This window comes from Aphelocoma coerulescens, chromosome 2 (assembly GCF_041296385.1).
Source record: "Aphelocoma coerulescens isolate FSJ_1873_10779 chromosome 2, UR_Acoe_1.0, whole genome shotgun sequence".
Lineage (NCBI taxonomy): Eukaryota > Metazoa > Chordata > Aves > Passeriformes > Corvidae > Aphelocoma > Aphelocoma coerulescens.
In genome coordinates, this window is record NC_091015.1 from 38,299,445 (window position 1) to 38,326,911 (window position 27,467).

A 27,467-nucleotide genomic window follows, 5' to 3' on the forward strand; every position below is an offset into this window, starting at 1 on the left:
TACAGGGAATGTGATCCTTCTAAAAGCCAGGTACTTACTTTGATATTTAAGATCAGGCAGCTGGGTTTGTTACTCAGTAGATTCTGAATACCTGTCTAAGAGATTTAAGAGTCTAAGACTCACCCAGAGTCTGTGGGATTTGCAGTTCTCACTTGCTTAAGTGTTTTTGAAACAAATCTCAACCTGTATGACTGCTGGAGAGCAAAATGGCACAAGAAGTGTTCCCATATGAACCATTTTGACATGGAGAAATTCTTTTTTCAAGCCTATCACTCCCCTTTTTTTCCATCACACACTGCTGTCTGCTGCTTCACAGGGTGTATGTGAATGCCAAGTTCTCACCAGTTCCAGCAGAGAGCTGAAATTCTAGGAGTGTTTCCTTTGTGCCCAGGAAAGAACAGTGTCACTTCAGACACAGAGAAAAGGGAGTCAGTGCCATCCTGAAGTAAATGCAGCTGGGATTATTTAACAATTTATTTGTCATAGCCTTTATCCAAGGCAATCCAATTTATTCCTGCAGTTGTCTTTTCCCTGGTACCTGTAACACTAGGGCATACATGTGCTTTCAGACCTCTCTGTAGAAATACACACCTTTTGATAAACCCATCTAGTTTATCCTCTCGCTCTTTTAAAAATGTAATGCATTTCTGGAAGATGCAACTGATATAGTGCATTTTCATAGCAAGAACTTCATTCATGTCTTTCTGCTTCATGCATTTCTCACAAATGAGATCCAGAACCCTGTAACATTTCTGCAGTGCTTCTACTTCGGCCAACAGAGGGTTCTCTTTCACCAGCAACACGATCTAGAAGATTGAAGAAAATGTAATCCAGTTAAGACTTCTGCATAAGCATTAAAGCTTATATAGCTCATTGTAGCTAAATTTCAGTGGAGATTCTAATAATCTTCTACTTCCTTCTTATGTAGTCTTCCCTTTCTTTTTCTAGTCATTATTTAGCATTATTATTCAGTATACTATAATTCACAGTTCCCATACAAGAAAATATTTTAAATTAAGACTGGTATTAAAAATAGTAAGTTTGCTTGGTTGGGTTTTTTTTTAGAATAAGAACCTGAAGAATCAAAAACACTTCTAAAGAAAATTACAGAAACTACCATACACTATCCTAAAATCTCTTTCCTTTTGAACACCTAAAATAAACTGGACTTGTACGATTTAAGCAGTTTCACAGAACACATCAACCTCACATAATCCTGGAGTACTTTGTGAAATGAAATGTTCTAAGAGGAAACTCTATGCTCTACTCACTCAATTAGCCACTGGTGCACTACTGTCTGTGTACACTGCAGATACCTGGCTGGAAACTGTTGACAAATTCTGGACTTTGACTGGCAAGCCCAAGGAATTTGTATTTGAATTTAGGTGTATTCATTTCTCTGAACTATGCTAGAGGAGCAAACCATAAAAGACATTATTGTCAGCAATATCCTGGGAAGTAAAAATAAACATTCTCTTGCACATACTTTCAGAAACAGCAGCAGTGCTAGATGTTACTGTGGCAAACCAGTGATGAAGGTAGGAAGATACATGCTGAGAAAAGCATTGAGAGAACAATGAGATTTTGTTAAGATAGGAAATTGTTCTGTGTTTCCACTTCAAGAGGGGCTGGGAAATAAAGCCAAAAAGACAGCTATTTATGGTTACTGATATAAGAAGTAAGAATCTCTCCACTTAAAGGTGTTAGCTCAAGATTCTGGTGTATACGAACACTGAAATAACTTAATTTTTTAATCACATCTAAATGTTGAGCCTGATTCTTCCTCATTTTTAGAAGTAGCTGAATTAGTAAATAATGCTTTTGATTTTGGTTGAACTTGCAGAAGAGCTGAATGCTTCTTGACACAAAGAAACAGCTCCCATGCCAACAAACACATACAATTTACACACTACTCCACCTTAACAGGATGCATGTTGGTAGTAGTAATAATTTTATGCAGAGGCCCAGCTAATTTGACTGGCAGTTTTGGTTCTTTGTCTAAGCCTTGTGGTTTAGTATAGTAGTCCAGCCTTTCACGTGGAAAGAAGTTGTTGATGACAGTCACACAGTCATGTTGACCTAAAAGCACAGAAGAAAAAAATCACCAGTGAAATAATAACCAAAAAAAAAGCCTAAACCCAAATCTAATATAGGCAATACAAGTGAGAATTACCCACATGCAAAGGAGCTTTGCATGACATACTTTGCACTGCAAACAGGTAACTCTTGTCATTCTCTTGTGAGTAGCTTTAGTAAGTGTTATTAACTTACTGACTCCCAGCAGGGAATGCCCTCATGAAAACTCATTTTGAATATTCTGTCCCCTTCCTGCATCCTCTTTCCCTGGTAAGCCACAACTAAGAGAATAACTATTTCTCCCCCAAGTTATACTATACTAGTAGTCTCATACTGGTGTTACAATTTTTCAAGGTAAGATTTTTCCACTTTGTACTTCTAAAATTAATGACATTTGCATTGAGACTCTGAAGTTGTCAGATTTGAAGCAGATATTAGTATATTGACCTAAGGTGGGAGAAGTTATAAGAACCGAACATGCTTAAAGTTTACCAAAAATAAAAGGGCTATGATGAAAGTAACAAGATGAGAAAAGTTACACCCTCTTCTTGTTTTCCACATCTGACAATATAATGGATTACTTGACTAAAGGGAAAGTAAAACTTATCTTCTCTAGTTCAAGACCACATTCTTTAAATTGATTGATTTGTCTTGGCATTAATCCTATAATCAGAAGAAGACACAGCCAACCAAATTCCAGCATTTAAAATCCTCCACTGTTTTAGAAGAGACAGTTCTGAGCTAATAGAGCACAGTGTAAGACAAATGACAGGGGAAGAAGTATCCTCACTTCCCACACACAGGCAGATGAATTAATGTTGATTGGATGAAGAATAAAAAAAGAACAGGAATAGATTCCAATGTTCAAACTTTTACAGAGTAGTGTATCTCAGTATGCCTGAAAATATTTATGCTACCTTGGTGATGTGATGAGATTTTAAACAAGAATTCTCAAAAATTATGTTGGAGATAATATTCCCCATTCACTTAACTCCACACAGCATCACATTGGAAAAGACTCTCCAAATCCAAAGGATAATTCATAGGAATAGACTTCTCTGATACATAAGTCAATAGTTGAGGTTTTGCTGCTCAAACCTCAAGTGAGCAATGTCAACCTTTTCTTCTATAAAACAGCAGAATGAGATAAAATGGAAATTGAAACTTAGCACTAAATCACTATTCAAGGAAGTAAATCTAAATGGCAAGGTAGGCTTGAATCCAGAACACCTAAAGGACTTCAAAGGGAGTTCTCAGGCATTTAAACACCATGAGAGGGTTGTGTTTGAAAGGAACTACAGGTCCACATTTTTGGTTTTTGGGAAGCAATAGCTGTGCCACTGAAAATGACTCCACTTAACCTCATAATGTTTTATCAATTCTCCTAGCTAGAAATAGAGAAAAAGTGGAACATTAATCCAGGAACCTAGTACTGCCAAGGTGGGCAAAAAATTTAAGAAGGGCTTATAAAAACAAACAAAAAGACAAGAAAAAGAAACACAACAACAGCAAAAAAGCCTGTTGCATGTTTTGCCAGGGATAACTCCACATGCTGGAATGACAAATCTCTATCTTACTCTAGTGAAGTTCAGGTCAGTAAGTAGTGACTACCTCAGAACAGGTTCCAAGACTTCTCCCTCTCCCAAAAGCAGGGAGGAAGAGTGGGTGGTGGCTCACTGCCAGCACACAGCTGCAAAGCTCAGCTGAGTTCCTGCCTCCTGGCACTACAGTTGTTCTTTCCCACAAAGGAAGCTCCAATCAGCACTTGGTGCTGCACTTCGGACACCTCCAATGTAACCAACTTCCTCTATTTTCAAAGTGGTGACATTGCAAAAACTTATACACATCAACAGCAGCACCTGTTCTCACAGGTAAGATCATCTGTGGTTTTAGGAAATCAAACATGGGAATAGAACACAAATTGACACTTACATGAGGAGATGTGGAAAACAAAGCTCAGCAATGTGTCAGTTCAGAACAAGTCATTAAATAATGTTTCTCCAACAAAAAGCATCAGAATCTAAAACTTTACTTTTTTAGGAGTTTAGGAAATGATAATAATTTTCATCTTACCCACAAAAGCAGCCATCTGAGCTGCTGTCCTTCCCACAGAGTTGACAACATCAGTTTCTGCTCCAGCCTCTAACATCATCCAGGTGATTTCTTTATTTCCTGAATTTGGAGGAAAGATTTGGGGAATGAGCAAGGACAAATCAGAACTTGTAATTCTCTATGTTTCAGAAAAAGATGTACTGAATTTCTTAAAAACCAGGAACAACACTGAGGAAAATCAATGTTCTTAATGTTGTTATTTTAAGAATGGATTAAGAGAAAGGCACATGTTTATTTAGAGTTCCAGAGGATGTAACTCTGCTCTCTGTAATGCACACTCAGCTTCCCATGGAGATTATGGGAGTCATACTCATGTAGCTACACTAGAGCCTGGTCCCTCTGGACAGCAGTATAGAAGGAAATTCTACTCATCTAGTTTGACAGTTCAACTATATTTGCTATTCTAAGAAAAACACGTTCAGGACTATGATGTAGCAGGAACACAGTGAACAGAACAGATTGTTCCTTTCTCCACAGTGGGAACTGGGTGTTCAGACTGGGCTACATACCAAGTAAAATGAAGCTAAAATTTGATGGGAAGATTAGATGACTTAATTGGTGCCCTTCAGAGACTAAAAAAGGACACTTGTCACCACTCCTGCTGGTTCTGCTTTCAAAGGTATTATTACTTTATCAGTTTTTGTGCAGATGCTAAGTACAGAAAAGTGAATACAAAAAGGGGATGGTGGATGAAAATTAATGTTTAAAAACAAAGTCACTGCATCAGTAGTGCTCACGTACCTTTTGCACTCACAGATAAGACACTAAAGTCAACATTCAGAAGCATTCACACCCAGGATGACAGGTTAAAAGCTCAGCTGTGAGAAAATGGTAAAAATCCAGCATTTTCCATAAAGCAGCAGTCATTTGAAAGCCTCTAAGAGTTTGTTATCATCTATCTGCTGCAGCTGTGATATTGCTCAATACCACAGGATACTGAAATTTCCCTAATCTTTTTACCTAAGTTTTACCTGAAAAACAATCTGATGCTCTAGTTGAGGTTCATATACACACATAAGCCTTTTTTATATACTTATGATGAAAGAAGGCAGTTTAAACTCTACCTTCTAAGAAACCTGACTTCCCTAGAATCTCATTTTTGGGAAGACATAAGTGGCCTAGTAAAGAAGATACTTAAAATAACCTAATATTCCCAAATATCATCTTTTCCCCAGAAGGAACAATATTTTAATGTAGTGTCTTTTTTTCACTCAAGGAAATTACTGTTCCTGCCATCAGGGAAAAAGAATGGCAAGAGGAAAGCTGTAAACCACCACTTGAGACAGGAGAAGATACATACAGCTATAAGCGCTCTGATTAAGAGTGAAAATTAATGTAGGAAAACATGTTTTTAACACTTACTAAATACATTTTTTAAAGTCCACAAGATAGTTGGGAAAATAGCGTAGGAGAAAGACAAAATTTGAAAAGTACTGGATTGAGAGGTCTCAAATATTACTAAAAGCTACTGATTTGCAGTACTAAAAAGGCAGTCTGGTGCAGCATAATTTTCAGTGTAACACAGTCTGAGTAAATAGAATGTACCCCATTGCACAAGAAAACTGTCCCAGGAAAGTGAATGTTGAGATCTCTAACAAACAGGACGAAGTAGGTACAGGACAAGCAGCCTGAAAATGCTGAACAAAATCAATTTTTATATGAGCCTGAACAGTAGCTCTCCTCTTCCACTGCCCACAGGATTCTACTGGTCATGATGTAGTTGCACGGTTCATATAAATACCAGCAAACCTGAATAATAAAAGCATGTCAATACTTCCTTTTAAAATATTAATTTATGGCACATTGTACCCATTGATGTCATAAAAATCAATGATCTGAGTTTAGTAGGAAGTTACCTGAAAGTCCAGCAAACATCAAGGCAGTGTATCCATGCTCATGTTCATTGCAGTTTACATCAGCTCCATGTCTCAAGAGCAACCTGCACATGTCCACCTTCCCCTTGTAAGCTGCGTGCATCAGAGGGGTCATGCCATGCTACCAAAAGAAAGGAGAAGCAAGTAGAATGTTACATCTCTTGATCTTCATACCACTGATCATTTTTACTTGGCCATAAACATTCAATATAACTACTAAAGCCTCATGTAATATCTTATTTACAAAACACCTCACAAAATTGTTGTGAAAAAATATGGTTACTAACATGCAGCAGATTCCTATTTCCAAGTCACTTTTCTGATTATGCTGTGCTATCGATTTGAAAACAGAGCAATGTATGAAAAACATTCACAGCCAATTTATCATTGTCCTTTTCCATAAGACATTAGTGTTAAAGACAACTAATGTTTCTGCTAGTTGGAAAAGCTTCATTTCAAAAACTTCTTAGCTTCCTATGTTAGTCTTTTCTCCCCTGCTGTAGCTTATATGATAAGAAGCAACAAAATTAGAAATAGGCTGTTGTTTTAAACATTACAAAGATTTGCAGTCTCTGAAACCCATCTTGCTCATTTTTAGTCATGATTACTGGTAACTTTGCCATCCACCTCTCTCCCACTTCTCCACTCTTTTGGCACTGTGTCCATGATCAGCCAGAGCTCTGAAAGCCCTTGTGAAGACACACAGCTCTCGTTAGACTTTAACAGTCACAGCCTCAAGCCCTGCTGGTTTGATCAACTGCCCCAGCAGGAAAAGCATTCGCTTCAGCATGGGAGGACTGAGGTGTAACTATAAATGTAAAGCTGGGCAAACCCCAGAGGAAATTTTCAGAACTAGGGTGAACTGTCAGTGCAGGCTCTCTCCCTCTTCAAGGGCAGGGAGAAGCATGTTGCTGTTTGAGAAAACTGCATGACACTCCATTTTTAGAATTTAGTATGCTTCTTCCAGTATGCTGTTTATTTTCACTTAACATCAGGTCAGGATTCATGTTATCAGCCAAGACACTTTAACTGCCCAAGAACACCCTCCAACACTGCATACCAGGGAGTGTGCTTTAATTTGTCCCTGAGGGAAATGAAAATGGCATTCTGTTCCTTTCTTTGCCAGTCAAGGCTGTGTGCTTGAGTACACTCATGTACACCATTACTGCAGCTCTGTAGATGCCTGGTAATGCGATACCCAGAAATAATGTAATTATCAGTTTGAGCCCTAATATATTTCTTGTTTCAATTTATGACAGAGTGAAACCCAAGTAAGTTTAATTTACCAGCATAACTTTAAAAAAAATTCTGAAGGTGAGGGAAATGGGAAAAGTTAAAATTAGGATAATTTTAAGGCATTATATTGTCATCATTTTCCATCCTAACTGAAAATAATAAAAAGTGCTTACTTGATGCATTATATTTTAGTAACCCACATATTTTGGTAAACTGCATTACAAATTGCCATTAAAGAAACTGTTGGGGAAGATGAAACAGGAAAGCCTTATAAATATGATTGCCTAACAAAAGATTTTGGGAATATGAAAACTATAAGCGACATCAAAATGAAGGCCACCTTTGAGATATAAAGTCTTAGTTACTGAACAACTAGAAAACAATGGTATAGCCGGCTGAAGGTAATCCCCTCTTGATTAGACAATACCCTCTGCTTGCAGACAGGTCCAAGGGTCAGAGCAGACCCTACTAGCTCAGCAGAAGGGGTCCAAGGAGTAGTTTTTAGAAGTTAAAATGTAACACTCTATGGTGATGTAATAACTCTTATAGGCTGTATGTAAATGCTATAGGATTTGCACCTTGTATCAGATTGGCTAGTGAGAATTAGAATATTCAGTACAGAAGATGATTTATTGTATTGTAACAAGGACCTCGCTCTCTTAGGTCTTAGCTCTTTTCTCTCTTAATTCGTCTCTCTTACGCTCTTAACTCTCTTAGCCTCTTGCTCTTGCTCTTAGCTCTCTCTCTCTCTCTCTCTCGCTCTCTCTCTCTCTTACACCTTGGGCCTGCTTGGAGCTGCAGCTGGCAGCTCTAAGCAGTGCCCTTGTACCCATGCCCTTTGCAATAAACAGCGTGCCCAAAGATCTGCTTATAGAGATCTCTCGTCTCCGGCCGGGCCCGACCGAACCCCCCCTCATCCCGATCAGTTTCTACAGAAACAAAATACTCAAAGACATCACTTCATGAATATGAAACAGACTGGTTTTGCTAGGTTTCACTTGGGGTGCCACTAATGTGAAATAAACTTTCTTTCCTACTATATAAAATGTGCTTTTTTGTATTACATTTCATTATGTTATGTCAAAAGCAATTTTACAGGCCAATTCCAGTCTGGAGTCACAGTAGGGATTTGTCTTCTTTAGCAGCACAGAAAGATACTGCAGTAAGAGAATATAAACACAGCACGGTTTTCCATGGGAGAAAGAATTTTTAGAAAACAATGATGTTTAAGTTTGGTTATATCTTGAAAGCCAGTTGTTTCAATTAAGATCTGAAGATTATATGACAAAGGAAAGAATTGGGTTTGTTTTATCCTGTCCTCCCAGAAAACTGTTTTTAAAATCCTTTGATTAAATTTTGGAAGTGTCAGGCTGTGGTGTGGATCAAAAAAACATATCAGGCAGAAAATACGTGGACAGTTGCTATAAAATTGGATTTAAAGTCACATTAATATCAGTTTCTCACATTCACAGCAAACAAAAGAGGGTTTCACACAAGTTTATCTGGAAATGCTTGGTATCCTGTATTATGTCCCTACACTGAAACTGGCTTGACTGCAAATACTTTTCTCAGCTTGAATGTCAAAGACAGGTCCAGCGACAGTCTGTTTTCTCACAGATGACATTTGAATTGTCAATACAACATACTTAAAAGATGAAACTTGCAGATGGTTTATTAAGCATACAGATGAAACAAATTTTTGCCCCAATATGAAAAATCAGATGAAGGATCCATTTACCACGCAACATTCTTCTGACCAAAAAAATCGAGCCTTTTAACCTTATTCCCTACGACAAAAATTAATCCTTCCCAGTTTCTAGTTTGTTTTGCAGGGATGTTACAAGGTAACATCTCTTCTCTCCTGCAGGGCTGTAAGTGTTCCCTGTATGTCTCACCATACAAGCTGAATAGAGTTTGCAGTGCCTCTAGAAATCACCTGGCTCTTCTCTTGACTGGGCTCTCCAGCTCACCAACCAACAAGGCCTTCCTGGCATAACACGGCTCTTGGCACAGCCAACCTGGCCATTACAGACCATCCTTCCCAGTTCCTCATGTTGAAAATAACCCAAAAACAGACTGAGGAATGGGCTTCCAAGAACTATGTTGACCTAATGCTGCCATGGTGGGGAAGTCAATTCATGAAAAAAACCCAAACAATGAACTGTGGGGTCAGTGGGCTGAGGCAGCTAACAAGGGAAGAAAAGGATGTGTAACGAGGTGGAAGGGGCAGGCAGATGAGTACTAAAACCAGGGAGGGTCTGGACTCCACCACCGGACACAGAGGAAGAAGAAAGCAGGTCAGTCTATCTCCCTTCAGCACCCAGCTGAGGTGTGCTTGAACAGGATGAATAAAAACAAATTTATAAAGATAATAAACTAGAAAAGAACCTTCTGCCTCCTAGGAACTACAAAGGAAGTTTCCAACAAAACTCTTGCTCAACCTTCATCAACCAGAGGAATAGGGAAACACAGAATAGCCAGGGAACAAGAAATGGGACAAACAAACAAACAAAAATACACAAACTATCTCCCACTCCAGTCACATGTGCATATTTGGAACAAAATCTCTCCATTTTGTGAGCATTTATACACTCATGCTGTGTAAGAACACAGACATCATGTGTATTTTTAAAAAAACATTGTTTTGTGGATAACACAATGACAATTCACTACTGAAGTAGTCACATAAACCTGTGTTACTCTAGTGAAAAGTGCAATCCAAGTGCTCCCAACATTCCCACGCTCACTTCACCCTTCTTCTCAACCACAGAACCTTGTTAAGATGTGGCATACAGGCTGGATCACACTGTAGCAGTCCCTCAGCAGGTGCTGGGGTACACTAAGACACTGCACATGTGAGCACCAGCTATTTAAATAGAGTAGCAAAAGTAGAAAAAATGAAAGGGAAAGGGCTGTCAAACCCTAGCTGAAAAGCTGCTGTAGACACTTGTATGCCAGCAATATCAAAGCATTCACCTCTCCCTTTCCCAGCTCATTTTCCAATGAGGAACCCAGCCCCACATTAACACAGAAAGAGTGTCTTATTTTACCCTTTAGCTTCAGGCAACTATACCAGTTCTATTCAATTCAGAAAATTATAAACAAAACACACAACTGTAGGTTTGGCTTTTATTTGAGACAGTATTTGGGACATTACTAAAAATGACATAAAAAGAGCAGGTGCTACAAGGCAGAAACACTTGTTGATGTGTATCTTCAAAATCAACTATCTGGTACTGAATGCTGCTAGTCTAAAAATACAACTTCACTCTTCACTGGATGAAAGCCTTTAGAAATTTCACCCTTCAAGCTTTTGAGTAAGATTGCTCTTACACATCTTAAACTTCCTAAAGAAGGATTTGGAAGGAGGTCAACAGTTACATGCACAAATAGTTTTCACTGTAGCTAAGTATGGACTAATTAGAATATGAAATACTGTTCAGTAAGTGTTGATCACAGCCATAGATCTTCTCCTTTATAGTCATCCTACTCAGCTGTTGGTTTCACATATGTAACACATTAGATTCCTCTGATGATATTTCAGTTCATCTGCAGTGATGAAAAGTTAAAGCCTACATCAATCAATAACCTGAATCGAAACCAGATAATTCTTAACAGCAGTGGCATTTTCCTTGGTTTGTGTATTTTGAAGTACTGTGTACAAAATATCAAGACAAAACTCTTCCTCCTCAATAAAGGCCAAGGATCTGGCCATTTTCTGCTAGCATAGGATGTTCATACCAGAATAGAAAGATAAACTACCTGAAGAATCCTCCACTGAACATACTCAGTATGAGTGAAGCTACACACACCTCAGCTATGAATAAGCAGGCTGCTGCTGTAATTCCCAGGAAGTTTTGGTTCTGCAGCACAAAGAAGGGGACTGGTTTTAAATGATGTATTACAGAACTGAACAGCTGAATTACCAAACTAGAGGAAAAAAGTAATGCTGCTAATGCCAGATGATAGTTCTTCATGTAAGAAGATTATGAACAACCTTACAGTTATTTTAAATACAGAAAAATTATGTACTTTTCAGGTCAACTCTGTTGGCCTGGTCTGCAGAAAATAGGGCTTGTAGTCCTACAGTACTCCTTCACAACCTTAACTACCAACATGATCAGAGGAAACTTCCACAGTTGGAAAGCCCATGTGCATCCTTGATCCTGCCTTTCTATAATAAACTGAAATGTTTTAGCTCCACGCTGTAGATGGAATTCAAGTTGGCAAATTGCCAACAAGAAGTCACAATATTTACAAGCTCTCCACTCTCTGGGGAAAGGAAAGTCCTGAACACTTTCTCCCATACTAGGTTTCCAAATTAGCAACCACTCCATTTATAATGGAACAAAAAATTACTAAACTGTGTGCATTTAAATGAAATATATTTGTATTTCTTTTACATCCATTTCTACATCCCATCTGTTTGTCCTAATGTTTTAGGACACCTGAATCTAAATGTCCCTATAGTTTTTAAGTGGCCAAACTGTTAAAAGACCAGTTTTGTAGAAAGGCCATTGCATTTCTTTGTTTTCATAAAGACAGTGATTAAGCCTAAATATCCTTCCTTTCTTCGTCTACCTAAATCCACAAAGACACAACAACAAAACCATTTATTTGGTCAGAAAGGATGCTGAGAAAAAACAGGACTGTATCTGCTGGATATCTCCAACCTTCTGGAAGATGGGCATCTGGGAGACTCATTTGAGTGAAGGGATCTTACACTATGGTGACACTCCCAGCAGAGCTCTGCAGACAGCAGGAGGCGAAGGGTGTGAGAGACTCTTGGAATAAGGGCAGGAAAAGCAAGCAGACTTAGAGGAGTAATTTTTTAGTTTTAAATACATGTACCAACAGCAGAAGCAGTGCTGAAATACTGCATCCAGCTCACGTTTACATTTTTGAAGAAGAAGCTGAAACAACTGGAAAGGATTTGGAAAAGAGCCACTATTACAGTTCATTTGCTGCAGAAACGTAACTTTAGGCAAGATACTTAAAAGGTCACTGCATCTGGAAAACATTAAAATGTGACTTAGTCCTTGTCTAAAGGTACATGGAGAAAGGACAGCTGATTGTCAGTAGTTTTTAATCTACAAGAAAGCGGATCCAAGCAGTTAGAATATGTGGTCAAACCAAAAATGAAAGGAACAGATTATGTGCTTATTTTTTTTAAATTAGGAGGTGCACTATGTAACAGCCTGCTTCTGAATGCTGTGGGTTCTTCAGCCTGTGGAAATTGTTAAATTGTGATTGCATGCTTGCTATACCACAGCTAGAAGAGAGAACTGCATTAAGCCTGTGCTCATTCTATGGATTGTCTCATGTAAAAACGTCTTTAAGGATGGAAATGAGTTCCTAACTGAATTGAGCTTCCATTTCAATACCTAAGCATTCCATCTTCAGGGCTTCTTTACTTCTTAACATTAATAAAATAAGTAACAGTAATAATATAAATGTGAATTTTAGGATAAGCAACTAAGGCTACAGAGAAAAAAAATAAGACTTGATGCATTGAGAGCCGTCACCAGTTGTGGCAACAATGAATAACAGATGAAGCTGACGTTTAACTGGGATTTCACACACTCTTACTTATGTATAGATATTAGAATAACACATTGGAGCAAAAATGGGTTATAATAGAAAAATTCTAAAGCTGACATGGCTGACGGCTTTAAGAATCCTAAACAAATCTGAACTCTCTGCTGTTTAATATGCATGATTACACACCATTCTTGGGGATAAAAAGGAGTCAGCAAGAAGTTCATTGCATAAACTTTTTAAGCTTTATGGGCCTTGTGTGTATTTAGTCAGATGTAAGCCTTAGACAAATACTGTTAATACTATTTCTTCTACAACAATAGCCTGAGGCATAACTCAGATACGGTTTCTTTGAATAAGCCATATCCTCTCAACATTAAATCCTGCATGTTGCACTAATACTGCAGCAAAGGTGCAGTCATTCAGCACAACTTCAGCAATTACACTTAAGGAAAACCTTTTGATGTCCATACAATAAAGCACATTTGCAAACATATTATACCTTGGGTTCTTAAAGTTCACTGTAAAGCTTAGTTTGACTAGTTTTACAGGAACTTGTTGAAATTAATACACTAGAAATTCAGGTTTAGTATTTAACTTATTTAAGAACAATCAGAAAATGGATCTGTTAGCAGAAAAAAAAGACTAATGATATTCCATGAAGATACCTGGTAGAAGAAGTGGTGATTTTCCTCCATTCAGCATTCCTGAGACCACACGTACAATATACCCTGTCCAATTTTGAGCCTTCCAGTGCAACAAAGACATGGATAAATTGCAACAAAATCAATGGAGTACCACCACTACATGGTAGGAAACTGAGCACTTGCACAGTAAAGAGAGGCTGCAGGAGCTGGGCTTACTCAGCCTGGAGGAGAGATGGCTTTGGCGGGACCCAACAGCAACCGGCCCCAGCTGACAGGGAGATCACTGAGAAGACAAACTCTTCACTTATGGTGGCAGGAGGGCAAGAGACATTGAGCCTAAGCTGAGGTTCAGACATAAGTGAAATACTTTTCCACCAAATCACAGTAAGAGAGTAGAACAAGTTGCCCAAAAATATTGTGCAGTCTCCATCCTTAGAGATTTACAAGGCCAGACAGGTCAAAACTCAAAGCAATCTCATCTGACCCTGGAGCTGAAGCTGCTTTGAGCCAAAGGATGAACTAGACACATTTCCAGAATTTCCCAGTGATTCCTATGAAATTATAAAGCTGTGAAAAAACGCACAAATTAACATTTAAATTGATAAATTACACATGGATTTAACATGCATGGTGGGGAATTAGTTTTGCTTGGGTGTTACATTTCATATTAATGTTGCATGCTTTAGAAAACATTGTAAAAAGAAAAAGAATAGGAAACATGGAGCAAACAAGGCTCCTTTCTCTGTGAACTTATTCCCATCTTCAGATAGCACTTCAGGATTTAATCTTCTACATGTCTACCATACCCACCTCTATAAAAGGCTGTGGTTGCATTTCTGATCTAGCTACTCACTCTCCAAGCATGTTTATGGTTTGGCAAAGACAAGGCTTTGGGCAATGAGACCCAAGCACGGGATGGGGACAGGTGTTGTGTCTGCCACAGAGGGACTAAGGAGAGGGACTACTGCTTGTGAAGGTGACAAGAAGTCAGGGAGCACCCCCACGTGTTTTGCTGCACTGTTTATCTTATCTTAGAGACAAAGCTCATGCTGGAACTTGAGAGAAAATACAGTGTAGTACTTCAAGTAACATTAAACTTCCTTAAAAAAACAGTAAGAACTCTTCAAAGATTCACTATTCATCTGCAGGCTGGAAATAGCTTGAGAATAACTCTGATTTTCAGGGCTATAGCAATTGCTGTTAGAGAAATGTTATTTAACAACATGAAGGCCTTCAGACCTAATATTTTCCTTATTAAACTCAGCATAATGTTTGTACAGTTTTGCAGTACCTCATCCAGGCAATTGACACGGACATTCTTGTTCCCCAGTAGCCTTCCAGCCTCCTCGGTGTTTCCTTTGATTAAATAAAAAAAGACACAAAGAGAGAGAAAAGGGGGTGAGAAACAGAATAAACTGAGAATCTGGAGGAAAATGGTCACTTCCATTTCTCATTAGAATCAAAATCTTTGTATGCTAACTGCTTGAGATGTAGATTAATCACCAAGAAATCAATTGCACTTGGAGAAGAGGCTTAGGAATGAACAGTGTTATGTTCCAGAAGCTAAAAGCCAAGAACTCACATCAAAGAGCAGTTGGAAAGCATGAACTACAAGTAAATATCCATTTTTTGTTAAGTAACTGATCTACACACACAAGAATGGGACACTCATATGTCTGATCATAAACAGCACATGAACAGTTCCGAATGTGTATAATGATACTGATAACACATTTTGTACTTTATCTCTTTTGGAGCATCTTTCGTCTAGAAGAGCTGTCTACATTCTCACAAAAACAAATTACCTCATTTCAAAGACTTTTTGGTCTAAAAGAAACATGCTTTATCATTTACTCACATCATTTTTCCTGTTTCAATTTGAAATCTGCAACATATCACATTCACAGAAGCTAAATGAGTTTGCATTTGGTAATAGACAATAGAGGTAGAAAGGACAAGGACCCAGGTAGCTTGATCATTCACATTTCTAGAAATTGCCAAATGCGTAAGTAGACTGAAGTCTGAAAAAAAAAATGTGCCAGGAAAAACAGGCTACACCTTTGTATTTTTCAATTCCCTACCAAAATCCTTTTGGCTAAGCCATAGTTCTAAGAACCTGATTTAAAGCCCATTGGAGGACTACCCAAATATTGCCAGTGCAGCTTCTACAGGCACAAACAAATAGAAATAAAAGAACATTCAAAGAGTCTGAGTTTGGAGAACATTTATTGCAAATTAACAGAAACTTCTAACCACCGATTCAATCATAAGCAAAGTTCTTTCAGCAGTGATGTGCTTAATAAAAATAAGCACTACATTCCTTATTTTAATGATTTTCATATGTATCTTTATACTTTCAGAAGGAGGTAGTCATCCAGCAATTTTTCAGCAAAACAGCTCTTGCAACTTCAGGTTTGGCTAAAAATCCTGTTACAAATACTAGAAATAATTTCTTCTCAAAAGGCTTTTTGGTGTGGTTTAACTACATGTAGTGGGTTCAGTTTGTAACCAGGCGGAAACACCAATTTAGTGTAGTGGTTTGGTCCAAAATAATCATTACTGTTTACCTTCTGTGAGATAAGAATTAGGAGAAAAGCAAAGCAGGCACAAAACTTGAAAGAATATAAAGAAGTTTATTATAGACCTAAAAGAAGGGGAAAAAAAAAATAAAATCATACCACACCTTCAGAACACTTCTCCTTCCCCCACCTTCCTCCCTTCTCCCACTGACAATGTAAAAGACAACCCTTGAGATGTTCAGTCTGTTTACCACTTCCATAATAACCTTGCTCAGTCCATTTAGGAAGAGGAGTCTCTCTTGCTTATGCTATGGAGACATCTCCACAAGAAATTCTCTCATGGCTTCAAGTATCACAACGAGACAGCCGCCCGGGTTGGTTCTCTGCTCGCATCATGTGAGAGTCCCTTCCCCCAACTTGCAGCTTTTCCCACAACTGCTTTCGAGGGTCCAATCTTGAGCTACTGGGGTACCATTTTAAGGTTGAGCTGTTCAGAAACAAAAGTGCTCTTCACCCATCTCTGGAAGCATTTTCATGTCTAAGAACAGAGGCCCTCCCCCTGTCCCTGGGAGCAAAGGGTCCTCCTCATCTTCATCTCTAGGACTATCTCTGGGAGCATCTCTAGGAACTGAGGTCTTCTCCTTCTGATTTGGAGCAAGAGTCCTCATCACTTCCATCTCTCCCTGTTCAAACTTCTCATCAAATTACAGCTGCTTCAGCATTTGCTTACTCCAGCGCAGGTGCTTTTGCTCACAAGTACAGTTTGAACACTCCACCCCCCATGCTTTCATGAAATTACAACGGGTACTCTGATATATCATAGTCCATCACCACCATAGCTTTACAACAGAATTTCAGCTTTAAGCATCTCCTCTTTCTCCTCCCTCAGGTTTTCAGCTCTTCACAGCATTAAAAGGGTTAATCTCACCCGGGCCTTGCAGCTGAAATTTTGCTTATTGCTGTTGGTCACACGATCTTTGCTGGGCAGCAGGGCAGCTTCAGCTGAATCTTCATCTTCAGCTGCACCGGAGAGGGGGAGTGGCCCGTCTGCATGTAGCAGGGCTGTGGGGGGCCGCGGGTGGAACAGGGCCCATCGGCTCCAGGATGGCTGTGGCCTGGCCACAGTACGGGCCCTGCAGCCACCTGTCCCAGTGCCAGAAACGAGACAGAGCTCCCCCGGGCTTTGTCCATTCTTAAATTTGGACCACAGAGGCGGTCAAAATTTTAAGTGGCTTAAAAAACTGTCCATATTCAAACTGGCCAGCTGATAGGTTCTGCCAGGTCATAGAACATCACTTCCAGGACTATGCTTGCTAACCCATGACACTACACTACAGAAGCTTTTACCATTTTTCTTTTAATTCATTAATTTAGGGAAAAAATGACAATCACCTGCTCACACACTTGATAAAGACCCCTGACCAACAGTCAGGGAACCATCAACTAACTTACTCCCCCAAACACACATGTATTCTAAACTTTAGAAGCTTCTTAAGAACTGGATTGATTTTCAGAAGAGCATCCCAGCCAAAGAACAAACATCAGTAAGAGCAAGTCTTCAAGGGGTGATCTTCAATTAAATTTTAATACAAGCAAAGTTGCATTTACAAACTTAGAGTTCTGCATGACAAAGCATTGAAGGATTTTCAAACAAGACACTAAACTGACGGAAGTCAGATTTCTAGAATTGGCCAGAGCTAAAAGTTGGAGCCAGGCTCTTCTTAGTGGTGCACAGTAGGAAGCCAACAGATAACAGGCAGAAATTGAAATAAAAGCAAGCTTTAGACTGGATACAAGGAAAAACATTTTCACGATGAACCCAGTAAGGGAAAGAGGTTGCTCAGAGACACTGTGCTGCCCTCCTCCTTGGAAGTTTTCAAGACCTGATGGGATAAAGCCCTAAGCAATCACATTTGACCTCAAGCTGACGTGTTTTGAGCAGGAGGTTGGCCTACAGACCTCCTGAGGCCCCTTCCAACCAGAATTATCCCATGAACCTAATCAGAAGCCTCAGGTGAGTTAGACAGAGGTGTCTGCAAGACGAAGGTCTGAAACTCTTATTAAACTGAGTCAATCAAACTGATTCTGGTCCACAATAAATTCACTGCTGACTGTCCTACACTTGTGTCTCTGACACACCGGAACATTTTAATACAACTGAGAGTGAAGCACCAAGTAAAATTTTCATGAGTTCAAATTGCCTGAAAACTACATACATAAATGCATGGAACATGTGAAGTGTTTTTAGTTTGCCTTCAACTAATTAACGTTGCTCATGATTTTCAAAATACCAGTTGGAGGGTAACTATTTAGTTGGGGCTATGAAATTCACGTTGTTGGACCAGGAAACTCTAATGACAGAAAGTTCCCCCGGCAACAAGCATGTGTGCCACATAGTGTGATAAATGTGCCACATAGTGTGATAAAACTGTGATAATTACATGAAACGCAAAGTCAGAGAAACACTGAATGGGTCCGGTTAGAAGGGACCACAGTAGCCTGGTTATCTGGTCTAACCTCCCTGCTCAAGCAGTATCATCCTAGAGCATGTAGAACAGAATTGCATCCAGACAGTTCCTGAATATCTCCAGTGAGGGAGACTTCACAACTTCTCTGGGCAATGTGCTCCAGTGCTCAGTCACCTGCACAGTAAAGAAGTTCTTCCTCTTATACAGGTGGAATTTCCTGTGCATCAGTTTCTGTCCACTGCCTCGTGTCCTATTGCTTGGCACCACCAGGAAGAGCCTGGCTGCATCATCTTGACACCCTTCCTTCAGATAGGCATTGATCCCCTCTCCTCTCTCTAAGAAGACAGTATAAGATAGTATGAGGGATAGTAAAATATGACAGTGTAAGGGATAAGAGGTGCCCAACACCCCAAAACAAGCTGAGTTTCTGGTAATGTGCGAATAACGTGTCTGCAAAGACGTCCTGGGCTGGCAACAGCACATGGGGAAAACCATAGAGCACGTTAGAAGATTGGATTACCCCCAAGAAAACTTCTCTTTTTTTTTTTTTTTTTTTTTTTTTTTTTGGCAGAGAACATTAACACCAATAATTAGGCAAATGTCAACAGACGTTACTAGTAAGACGTAAACTTTCCTTAGCAGAGTTAGACCCGCCCAGTTGAGCTTCCCCAGCCCAAGTGCAGCGCACCGCGCCCCCCAATGCACTCTCTGAGTGACGCGGGCCTGCCTGAGAGGGACCTAAACCCAGGGAACAGCCACTCTGCCCGGCAGAGAGAAGAGTGACGGGCCCGAAGGGCGGCGGGAAGGCAGGCGGCCCTCAGCGCCGTGACCCGAGAAGCGCGGCCGGGGGCGAGGGGAGCCCGGGACCGACCGGTAACGGCGCCTCACCGGCCGCCCCCAACGTGCGGGGACACAAAACCCCTCCCTGCGCACGGCCAGCGGGGCCCGTGGGAGCTGAGGCCCGGGGCCGCGAGCGGCGAGGGCCAGGAGGGCTCACCTGTGGCGATCACTGCCAGTAAGTCCTTCTCCTCCGCGCTCAGGTCGCCTTTCCTGGGGGGAGTCATCGCGCCCCCCGCGCACGGTAAGCCGGGATCAGCCCGGGACGGCGCCCGCAGCACCCCCGCCTGAGGCACCGCCCCCGCCCCGCTCCTCACGGCGCCTTCCGCCCGCAGCCCCGCCCTGCCGGGGCCGGCTGAGGGGCGAACCATTCCTGCCCAGGGATGGGGGTCGCCACGTGTCGGTCTTTCCCCCTTCGCCAGCTTCCCATACGGTGCTGCCGGACAGAAGGAGCCTGTCCGTTCTTGCCCGTATTTCCAAGTTGAGAAATACGTTCTTCTTTTCTTTTGTCTTCCCTTTTTGGCTTCTCTGTGTCTCCTTCGTTCCTCCCCCCCCCGGGGAGGTGCCGGCAGTGGTGCGGGCGGGCGGAGGAGCCCGTGTGTCAATGTGTCCGTCCTTCACTCCTCCATTGTCTCCCGCCGTCGCCGTTGCTGTCGCGCTCGCTCGCCCTCCCCGCCCCGGACCGCGCAACCACCCGACAGGTGCGGCCGGGACGGGAGAGCGCCGGGCGGAAGCTGTGCCGGAGCCCCGCCGGAGCCCCGCGGCGGCGCTGCCCAGGCGACCGCGGCTGCTGTGGGGCAGCTCCGGGCGGGCGGGCGGGCGCGGCGGCCATGGCGGGGCAGGGCGGGCGGCGGCGTCACAGCCCCGGTGTCGGTGCTGGACCCCGGCTTTGGAAATGCCGCCGTTCTCGGGTTTGCGGAGCACCGGCGGCGCTGGGTCCGCTGCGGGAGGGCGGCGGTGCGGACTCTTGTGCACGCCGGCCCTTCCTTCTGTGCACTTGCTTTCTTGCCTTTTTATGGCATCGGTTGGTTGGGTGGTTGGGCTTTTTGTTGTTCGGTTTTTTTTCCAGGCAGGAAGAGCGGTTTGTTCGGCTAAAGCGGCCGAATGGAGCCGTGGTTGTGCCACGGCATCGTGTCTCCAGGAGGAAGCGGGCGTTGATGGATTTGGAGGGGAAGTAACGCGCTCGGGGTGTTCAGAGCGGTGCCTTTTGTTGGCGCCTTTCTAAAATTAAACTGTTGGTGGAAAAATAATCTTTGTTACAGATCCAACTTTCCACTATTCCAGCGGAAGCTGGGTAGGCACAGGGCACAGACGATCCTGCAGATTCTCTCCAAGGGACAGAGACTGAGGTTTAACATCCTTGATTTTTGCCTGTACCAGAGAAAAGAGCAGGACTCTGGTACTTGGTGCTTTTACCCTCCTTTGCCCTACTCTTCAATATAGATATATATATTTTTTTATTATTCTTTCTTTTAAGCAACCCGTTTTTTCCCCCCGTAACTAATTTTTGAAGGCATAGCTTTATCAGCAAGCCGAATTTTTTCTTTCCTTAATACTTGTAGCTCCTCTCAATCTTTACATATTGAAATTTCTCTTTCTAATACTAATCTTGTTCTCTGTTTTGATATCTGTTGATGACTTGTTGACTGACTTTCAGAAATGGTAAAGTCTCACTCATAGAAGAGCATGTTCTCTGAATATAGTGTATCTTCATGACTATTTGGGTAAAAAATCCAAAATATGATACAATTTTAACAAAACAGCCAAACTATGTACGTTTCCATAGTTTTAAAAATTATGGAAATATGGGGCATGCCACCATTTAGTTTTACTTGCATGAACAAGTGTAAATAAAAGAGATTGGTTTGGAGTTCAGATTATAACAGATTTCCTTGACTTCTTTTGTGGGAAACCAAAAATGCCTTGAAGGAAACACTGTTGAAGCACAAGTGCTTTTAATATTCTGATCCAGAAAAATATCGCCATGTAGTGCTAACAGAAGTATGTCACTGGCTCAACCATGAACGCTGAAATTAGGGTTTAAGTGGTCTTTTGTTGGTTCACTGCAGGTGTGAATTTTACCTGCTGTGAACAAATTTTGTGATACTACAGTGCCCTGATAATCTCTGTGGCACTGTTAAATAATGAGAGCCTTCAAGCTTCCTTTTGCATTCAAAAAAAAACCCCCAAAACCTGTCGTGCGTTCAGCATACAGAAGTATGCATGTTACATTCCTTTTATTTCATATGAGAATGTCAGTATTGCCATTGCACCCTAGATCACAGAGTGAGCAGTCAAACACAATTTTTCCTTGGCAGCCTCACTGGATCTTACTTGGTGACTAAGGCTACAGGAGTGCTCCATCTGCAAGGGTAATAAAATACTTTCAGTGCTAGTTAAAACATGTTTCTCACTCTTACCTGGCTTCTGTATGACCTTCAATCCTGTCATATGCTGATGTTTCACAATCTTCAGTTTATCCATGTGAGATCATGATGAAGTGTAATTGCCTCCATTTTATGAACATAATTTGAAGCATGGAGGCAACAGGTGGTTTTTTTTCAAGGCAGCTTAGGGAGTCAGTGTCAGGGCAGGGAACTGAAATATGAAAATGTAGGTTCTGTACCTTTGTGTCTTGCCCCTTAATGCATTTTCTTTTATCTGCTGCATCTGTTTGTTTCACATATTTAAGATGTGGGTATTACTGCTTGGTAATTAATAATTTACATTTTGGATATTACAGTGGGAGAAGGAAATGTTAACCTGACTCTGATTCAGAACATTTTTTAGATTTTAAATTATATGTGTACATATTAAGAACTCCCTATTTCCTCATCAGGTGATACATCTGATACTTGTAATTTGTGAAGCAGGAACCAGTGGTGACATTTTTCCCCAGCAGTTTGCTGGTTTTAGTGCCTGGAGGTGTGCTTGTGGGGATTTGTGATAGCTACTGTTACCAATGTATAGGTGATCCTAAGTGCCTGTGTGCAATTGTCAAGAGTAAGATTCATGCAAGAAAATAACAAGGATTTCTTTAATTAAGTAGCATTCATTTTGGGAGAATGTACAGAGCAGTAATGTTTTTCTTGGGTCAAGTTTGGGGAGAAGAGACTGCTCTATGCCTTGGAGAGTGCACCATGAAACTCTCAGTCTTTGGACATGGAAGAGAGGGAAAGGAAATGCTGGACTGGTTTCACTGTTTTCTTTCAAATGACCTGCCTTCAATTCTGTCTTGGAGGGTTGCCTGAATTCTGGCCATGTAGTCTGCAGAGGTCAAAGTTTCTGTAGTCTCTTTCAGTGCCTGGGCCTGGCACAGTCAGAAACCTGTTTGACCCAGTACATTTTATCCAGGGGAAAATAAAATAATAGGTCAAACAAGTATGCATACTTCTGTGACATATTTCCTAGCTCCCATCTCACTGGTTCACAGCTAGGGATTTCTTCAGTAAAAAGTGGTGTCTTTGTCTTTATATTTTACAGCCTAAGGTAGCTGGTAGGCTTTTTGAATTTAAGTAAATTGTGTGTATGCAGCGTCCCATGATTATAACTTTCCTGACTGCTTGAAAGAGGACCTCTTCTTTCCTGTTTTTAAACCTGCTACTTCATGGTTTTGTCCAATCCCCAGCTCCCGGTTTTGGGAGCCAATGAGAAATTGGTTCCTGTTCAACCTTGACATGCAGTCATGCCTTAACAGACCTGTGGTGTCCCCTGCCATTGTCTTTTTGCCAAGCTGAAGTCTTAGGTGTATTGAGTCATTCCTATGTAAAATCCATTTCATATGGTTGCCAAGAGTGTTTTTGTAAACTAGCTCTGTCTTCCTGCATGCCCTGGGCAATAGGAAATCTCCTTCAAGTGGAGCTGAGCCTTGCGGACAGACCCCCACTGGGTTTTGGTCCTGCTGTCTCCAATCCTTATAATTATATCCTGGCCAAAGTTAAGAGGATCTAATAGGATTATTCATTTAGATCAATTCAAGTTCATGCAAGTTCAAGGGGTTTTTATTGCTAGAAACATCCTCTGTTTTTTCCTCTTGGATCTCACAAATAGTAATCTGTGGATAAGTTACTTCCGCCCCCTCCCCCCTCCCACCAGCCCAGTTGACTGGCATTGTATAACTCTTTGATTTCTTTAGTGGTTTTATTTTATTTTAAGTGAGACATTTTTTCAACTTTCATCTGTTTCTGGATCTCAGGGCAGCCACTTGGTCTTTGTTATGATCTGTCAACATTGCTAAGGCCTGTTTTGTACCAGAGGGTAGGCTATAAGACCACAAAAGAATAACTGAAACTGGCGAGCACTGATACGTTTGAACACAAGTGGTGTCTCCACAATAGCTACACACAAGGTACTCTACTGCTGAGATGTTACTCTGAGACCTGGATGGAGATCTCCACCTACTACCAATGTGAGACCTTGCACAAAGTTAGGTTTTCTCTATACTTTGAACTTTAGAAGCAAATCCCAGGACTTGACTCTAGCTGTATCCAAAGTCTGGCAAGATGAGGCTTAACACTTGCTTCATCTTCTCTTGAATCCTGACTTGAAGGAATTTTATGTATATGGGACAGGACACCAAAGTGTTCCTCAAAGGATTGTCTGATCCAGACTATTGGATGAGCATGGTTGAGGTGAGCTCATTCAAAAGTGTTCTCCAGGAAGAAATGCAGGTCAGAGCAGTGTGAAAGTACCAGTTTGGGAGCTGAACATCCATAATGTACTCCTGTCTGGGCTTAGTAGTCTGATTTAACTTGAGTGTTGGTGGTTTGCTCCAAGACTTGATCTGATTGAGCAGAGCCAGCCTTGGTGGTTTTGCACCTAAAATATATACAGAGTAACAGCCAACTATAGAATTTTCTTTAAAGAAAAGTGATCACAAGTTTATTTGTATAGGTTCAAAGATCATTTTTGAGCATATGCTTTTATTTTTGTGTCTCTAACTGCTGTTCATGCCAGGGCAACCAGAATCTTCCCATAGGGGGGTGAGGATTAACAGTGAAAAGAAGAAATTTTGAGGTGCTCAGGTACTGTGATGATGATCATGGGCAATGTAAGTGCCTTAGATGAATGTGCATTTGTACTACCTGATTAAAAGCTTCCTTTGAAAAGGTCAGCATTGCTTTCACAACAAAATCAGATATCTGTGCCCCTTTCTCCCTTTATATACCCAGCACAGGAAAAAAAGAAATTGTTCTTTTGCAGGTTGAGTTCATATTCTCTTAATTGTTAGTTCTAGATGGTTCTAGTATGAGCAACTTGCTCAGACAATACATATTTTGGGTTTTTTTGTGTGAAGCTCTAGGTCACTGTGGTTTTATTGAATTAAAAGAAATCTAAGCTTTAAACAAATTGTTTCATGCCTATGAATTCCATGTAGGTAGGTACTTCCATTTTTTGGAAGAGATGGCATGCAAGCAGCTTTTTGCTGTTAAAGACTGAGGTGTGTTTAGTGACAGCAGAGCAATGTGTGTCAGGGTGTGCCTCAGCACCTTTGCAAGATTAAGCTCTTTCCCACTTAAGCTTTGCTAGTGGTAGCAATAACCCAGTAATGCATTAGCGCAGCTTCCCTTAAGAGTTGATTTGCAATGGCTTTTCAGATGGCTGTTTCTAAAATAAATTCAAAATTTCAGAGGTATAAAGCAAATAAAATTACATAAAGCTGCAAGGGAAATATATCTGTGTGTAGAAGGAGATTGAAAAACGGTAGCACATACAGAATTTGTACTGCTTTTGGAGATTCATGAGTGCAATACTGGGAAAAATAGTGTTAGCATTTAGTGAGTGACAGTGAAACCTTTTTTTGGTGAAGAATGGTGGAGGCACTTGGGTTAAACATTTCGTTAGATCTAATTAGTGAGTAATTTTTTTAACCTCCAGACGGGATTATTTAAACTCTGCTTACAGTCATGTGCAGATATATATATACCTGTTTGTAGGCTTAAGGTTATTGCTCAGGACAGAGGAATTAGATCATTCATTGAATGGATGTGTGCTCTTTGATTCAGATTGCTTTAGGAGACATCATCTTTTATTCCCCAGCTTATTTTCTCTCCTCATTCCTCCTGTGCAAATTCAAGAATTCCTATGTCTGTGTTGCTCATAAGGCAGTAGGCTGTCACCCACATCTGTCTCTCTGCCTGCGTGTACTGGTGAAGTAATTCCATTTTGATATTTCATGAGCAGTAAATCACCTGTGAACTGCCATGGTTGCCCATTAAACTAGATTTGATTTCTGAAATGGTTTCTTTTTCCGTGTGATCCACTACTGATTAAACATGAGTCTTCCCCTCAATTGCAAAAGTACTTACATGTTAATTTAAAATAGTAATTATCTATTCAAAGATAAATAAAATACTCAAGGATCACTCAGAGGTAATGCTGGTGTGTGAGAGGAAAATTGACAAACAGAAAAAACCTATTTTTTCTCCCTAGAGAGGAGTCTATGGAGTGCAATAATACCCTGCCGTGCCTGAAAACCCTTTTGAACTTGCCATACCATAATTCTTAAATGTAGCTGTAGATCTTGTAAGAGACTGCAAAAGTCAAAACAAAAAGCAAAATAGAGTCCAGTACCCACATGCAGTGGTGTGGTGGCCATATTTACTGCACTGTAGTGCTCTTCACCATTCTTGCATACTGTACAGCTGAGAGCAGAATGAAACACTTCAGGGTTTAACATCTTTGGTCTTCTGTATAATGTGGTTGTATAGTGCAAGCACAGTACAGGGACTCATATGTGTGTAACAATTTGCTGGTAAACCTTCCAACTTGGATCGCTGTTTGTGATGGGGATGGTTAAGTGCAAGTGGCAGCTCATGTAGATCAGATTGCAGGACTGTTCTCACTCCATCTTTAGATATGTTTTTGTTGCTAAGCTGGTTTTAATAAAGTAAAAAGCCTTCCTCACACGTGCCATATAAAACAAATAATCAATATGGAGTTACATATTTTGGTTTTTAAATTCCAGCAAGTCAGGAAAATACTTCCAGGAGGTAAATCAGTAGTAATTCCTACTCTGTCTATGAGAGCTTTTAGTTGCTGTGTGTCTAAGAGCTTTTGAAATTAGGAATGTGTTTTTTTTTCTACTATAGAAACTTCAGAGTGAATTTTAAAATTCACATAGTCCTCATACATAGGCATATTTTGGCATTCTGTATAAGGATTTGCTCTGCAAGATCTGAGCTATTCTTAGGTTGGATGGAGAAGTTTTGTGTAGAGATCACTTACAGTTTTTGCAGACTCATGGTGGCAGACAAAGATTACTGCTTTTATTCAGCCTGTAAGACGATGGATTACCTCTAGTGAGAATTAGGACTGCGGACAGACAGGTCAAGCAAAGGGAATGCTAGACACAGTCTGGGACAGAGGTTAGCCAGGGACATTGGAAGGAAGCATCTTCTGTGATGTCTTGAATCTCAACGAGTTACACCCTTCTACAATTTTTTCAACTACTGCAGGCAGAACAATTAAATATGGCTTTTGGGGTTGTATTTCCTTGTAATAACTACTGTCTTATGTGTTTTCATTAGATGTGTTTTCATGCAGAAAAGAAGTCTAAGCAGTTCAGTGGTTTGTAATTTGCTAGCTCAAGTGATCCTTTCATTTTAGGTTTTGTTTCCATAAATGAAATCCTCTAGTTGTCTAGAAATGTTTTTAAGAGAGAAGATACATTCAGCATTCAAGTTATACATTAGTCATTTTTTCTTCTGAAAAGACACGGGTGAAATCTTGGGAAGATGCTACTGAGCATTAGCAGGTACAGGGCTTGTAATTTATTTTCACTACCATTTCATTCCTTGAGTAATAGAAAATTAGAAAAACAAAGTATGTTACTTCTTTTAAATGCTTGAGGAGAAGCCAGCTTTTTAGAAGAGGGGATGGTGAGTTTCTTTTCAATCTACAACCTTTGTATGTGCCAATATTGATGTAAATTTGGTTTGAGTCTGGTTGCTGTTTTTTTCCATGTCTCTGCACCTTTCTGAAGCCTGTGTTGTTAAGACTCTTTCGTCTTGGGTCTGCTTTGACTATTTTCTTAATGTGTGGTTTCTTGTGACTTGACCTGAGGATCCCAAAACCATCAGCCAGTGCTATGGAAGCCCAGTGTTGTGCTGTTGAACACCGTATTCTGCCAAGATGCTTGTGGGTTTCTTTCCCTACATT

General features: G+C 40.6%; 2 protein-coding genes across 3 annotated transcripts in view; one reads left to right on the forward strand and one right to left on the reverse strand.

The window, feature by feature from the left end:
* Positions 1–19,678, reverse strand: part of LOC138106450 (ankyrin repeat and MYND domain-containing protein 2) — a 26,489-nt gene extending 6,811 nt beyond the window's left edge. Inside the window, exons 1-6 of one of the 2 annotated variants that reach the window (XM_069007064.1) lie at positions 19,468–19,678; positions 14,775–14,839; positions 6,045–6,183; positions 4,150–4,248; positions 1,919–2,079; positions 592–806 (exon numbers count right to left, since the gene is read on the reverse strand). In XM_069007064.1, coding sequence (XP_068863165.1) covers positions 592–806; positions 1,919–2,079; positions 4,150–4,248; positions 6,045–6,183; positions 14,775–14,839; positions 19,468–19,678 — 890 coding nt within the window. Of the gene's footprint in view, positions 1–591; positions 807–1,918; positions 2,080–4,149; positions 4,249–6,044; positions 6,184–14,774; positions 14,840–18,443; positions 18,603–19,467 lie in introns of those variants that run through there. The other variant, XM_069007065.1, reaches the window with a different exon arrangement.
* Positions 19,679–19,896: 218 nt separating this feature from the next.
* Positions 19,897–27,467, forward strand: part of BZW2 (basic leucine zipper and W2 domains 2) — a 57,692-nt gene continuing 50,121 nt past the window's right edge. Inside the window, exon 1 of the mRNA XM_069007066.1 lies at positions 19,897–20,008. The gene's annotated coding sequence lies outside the window, so the exon portion shown is untranslated. The remainder of the gene's footprint in view (positions 20,009–27,467) is intronic.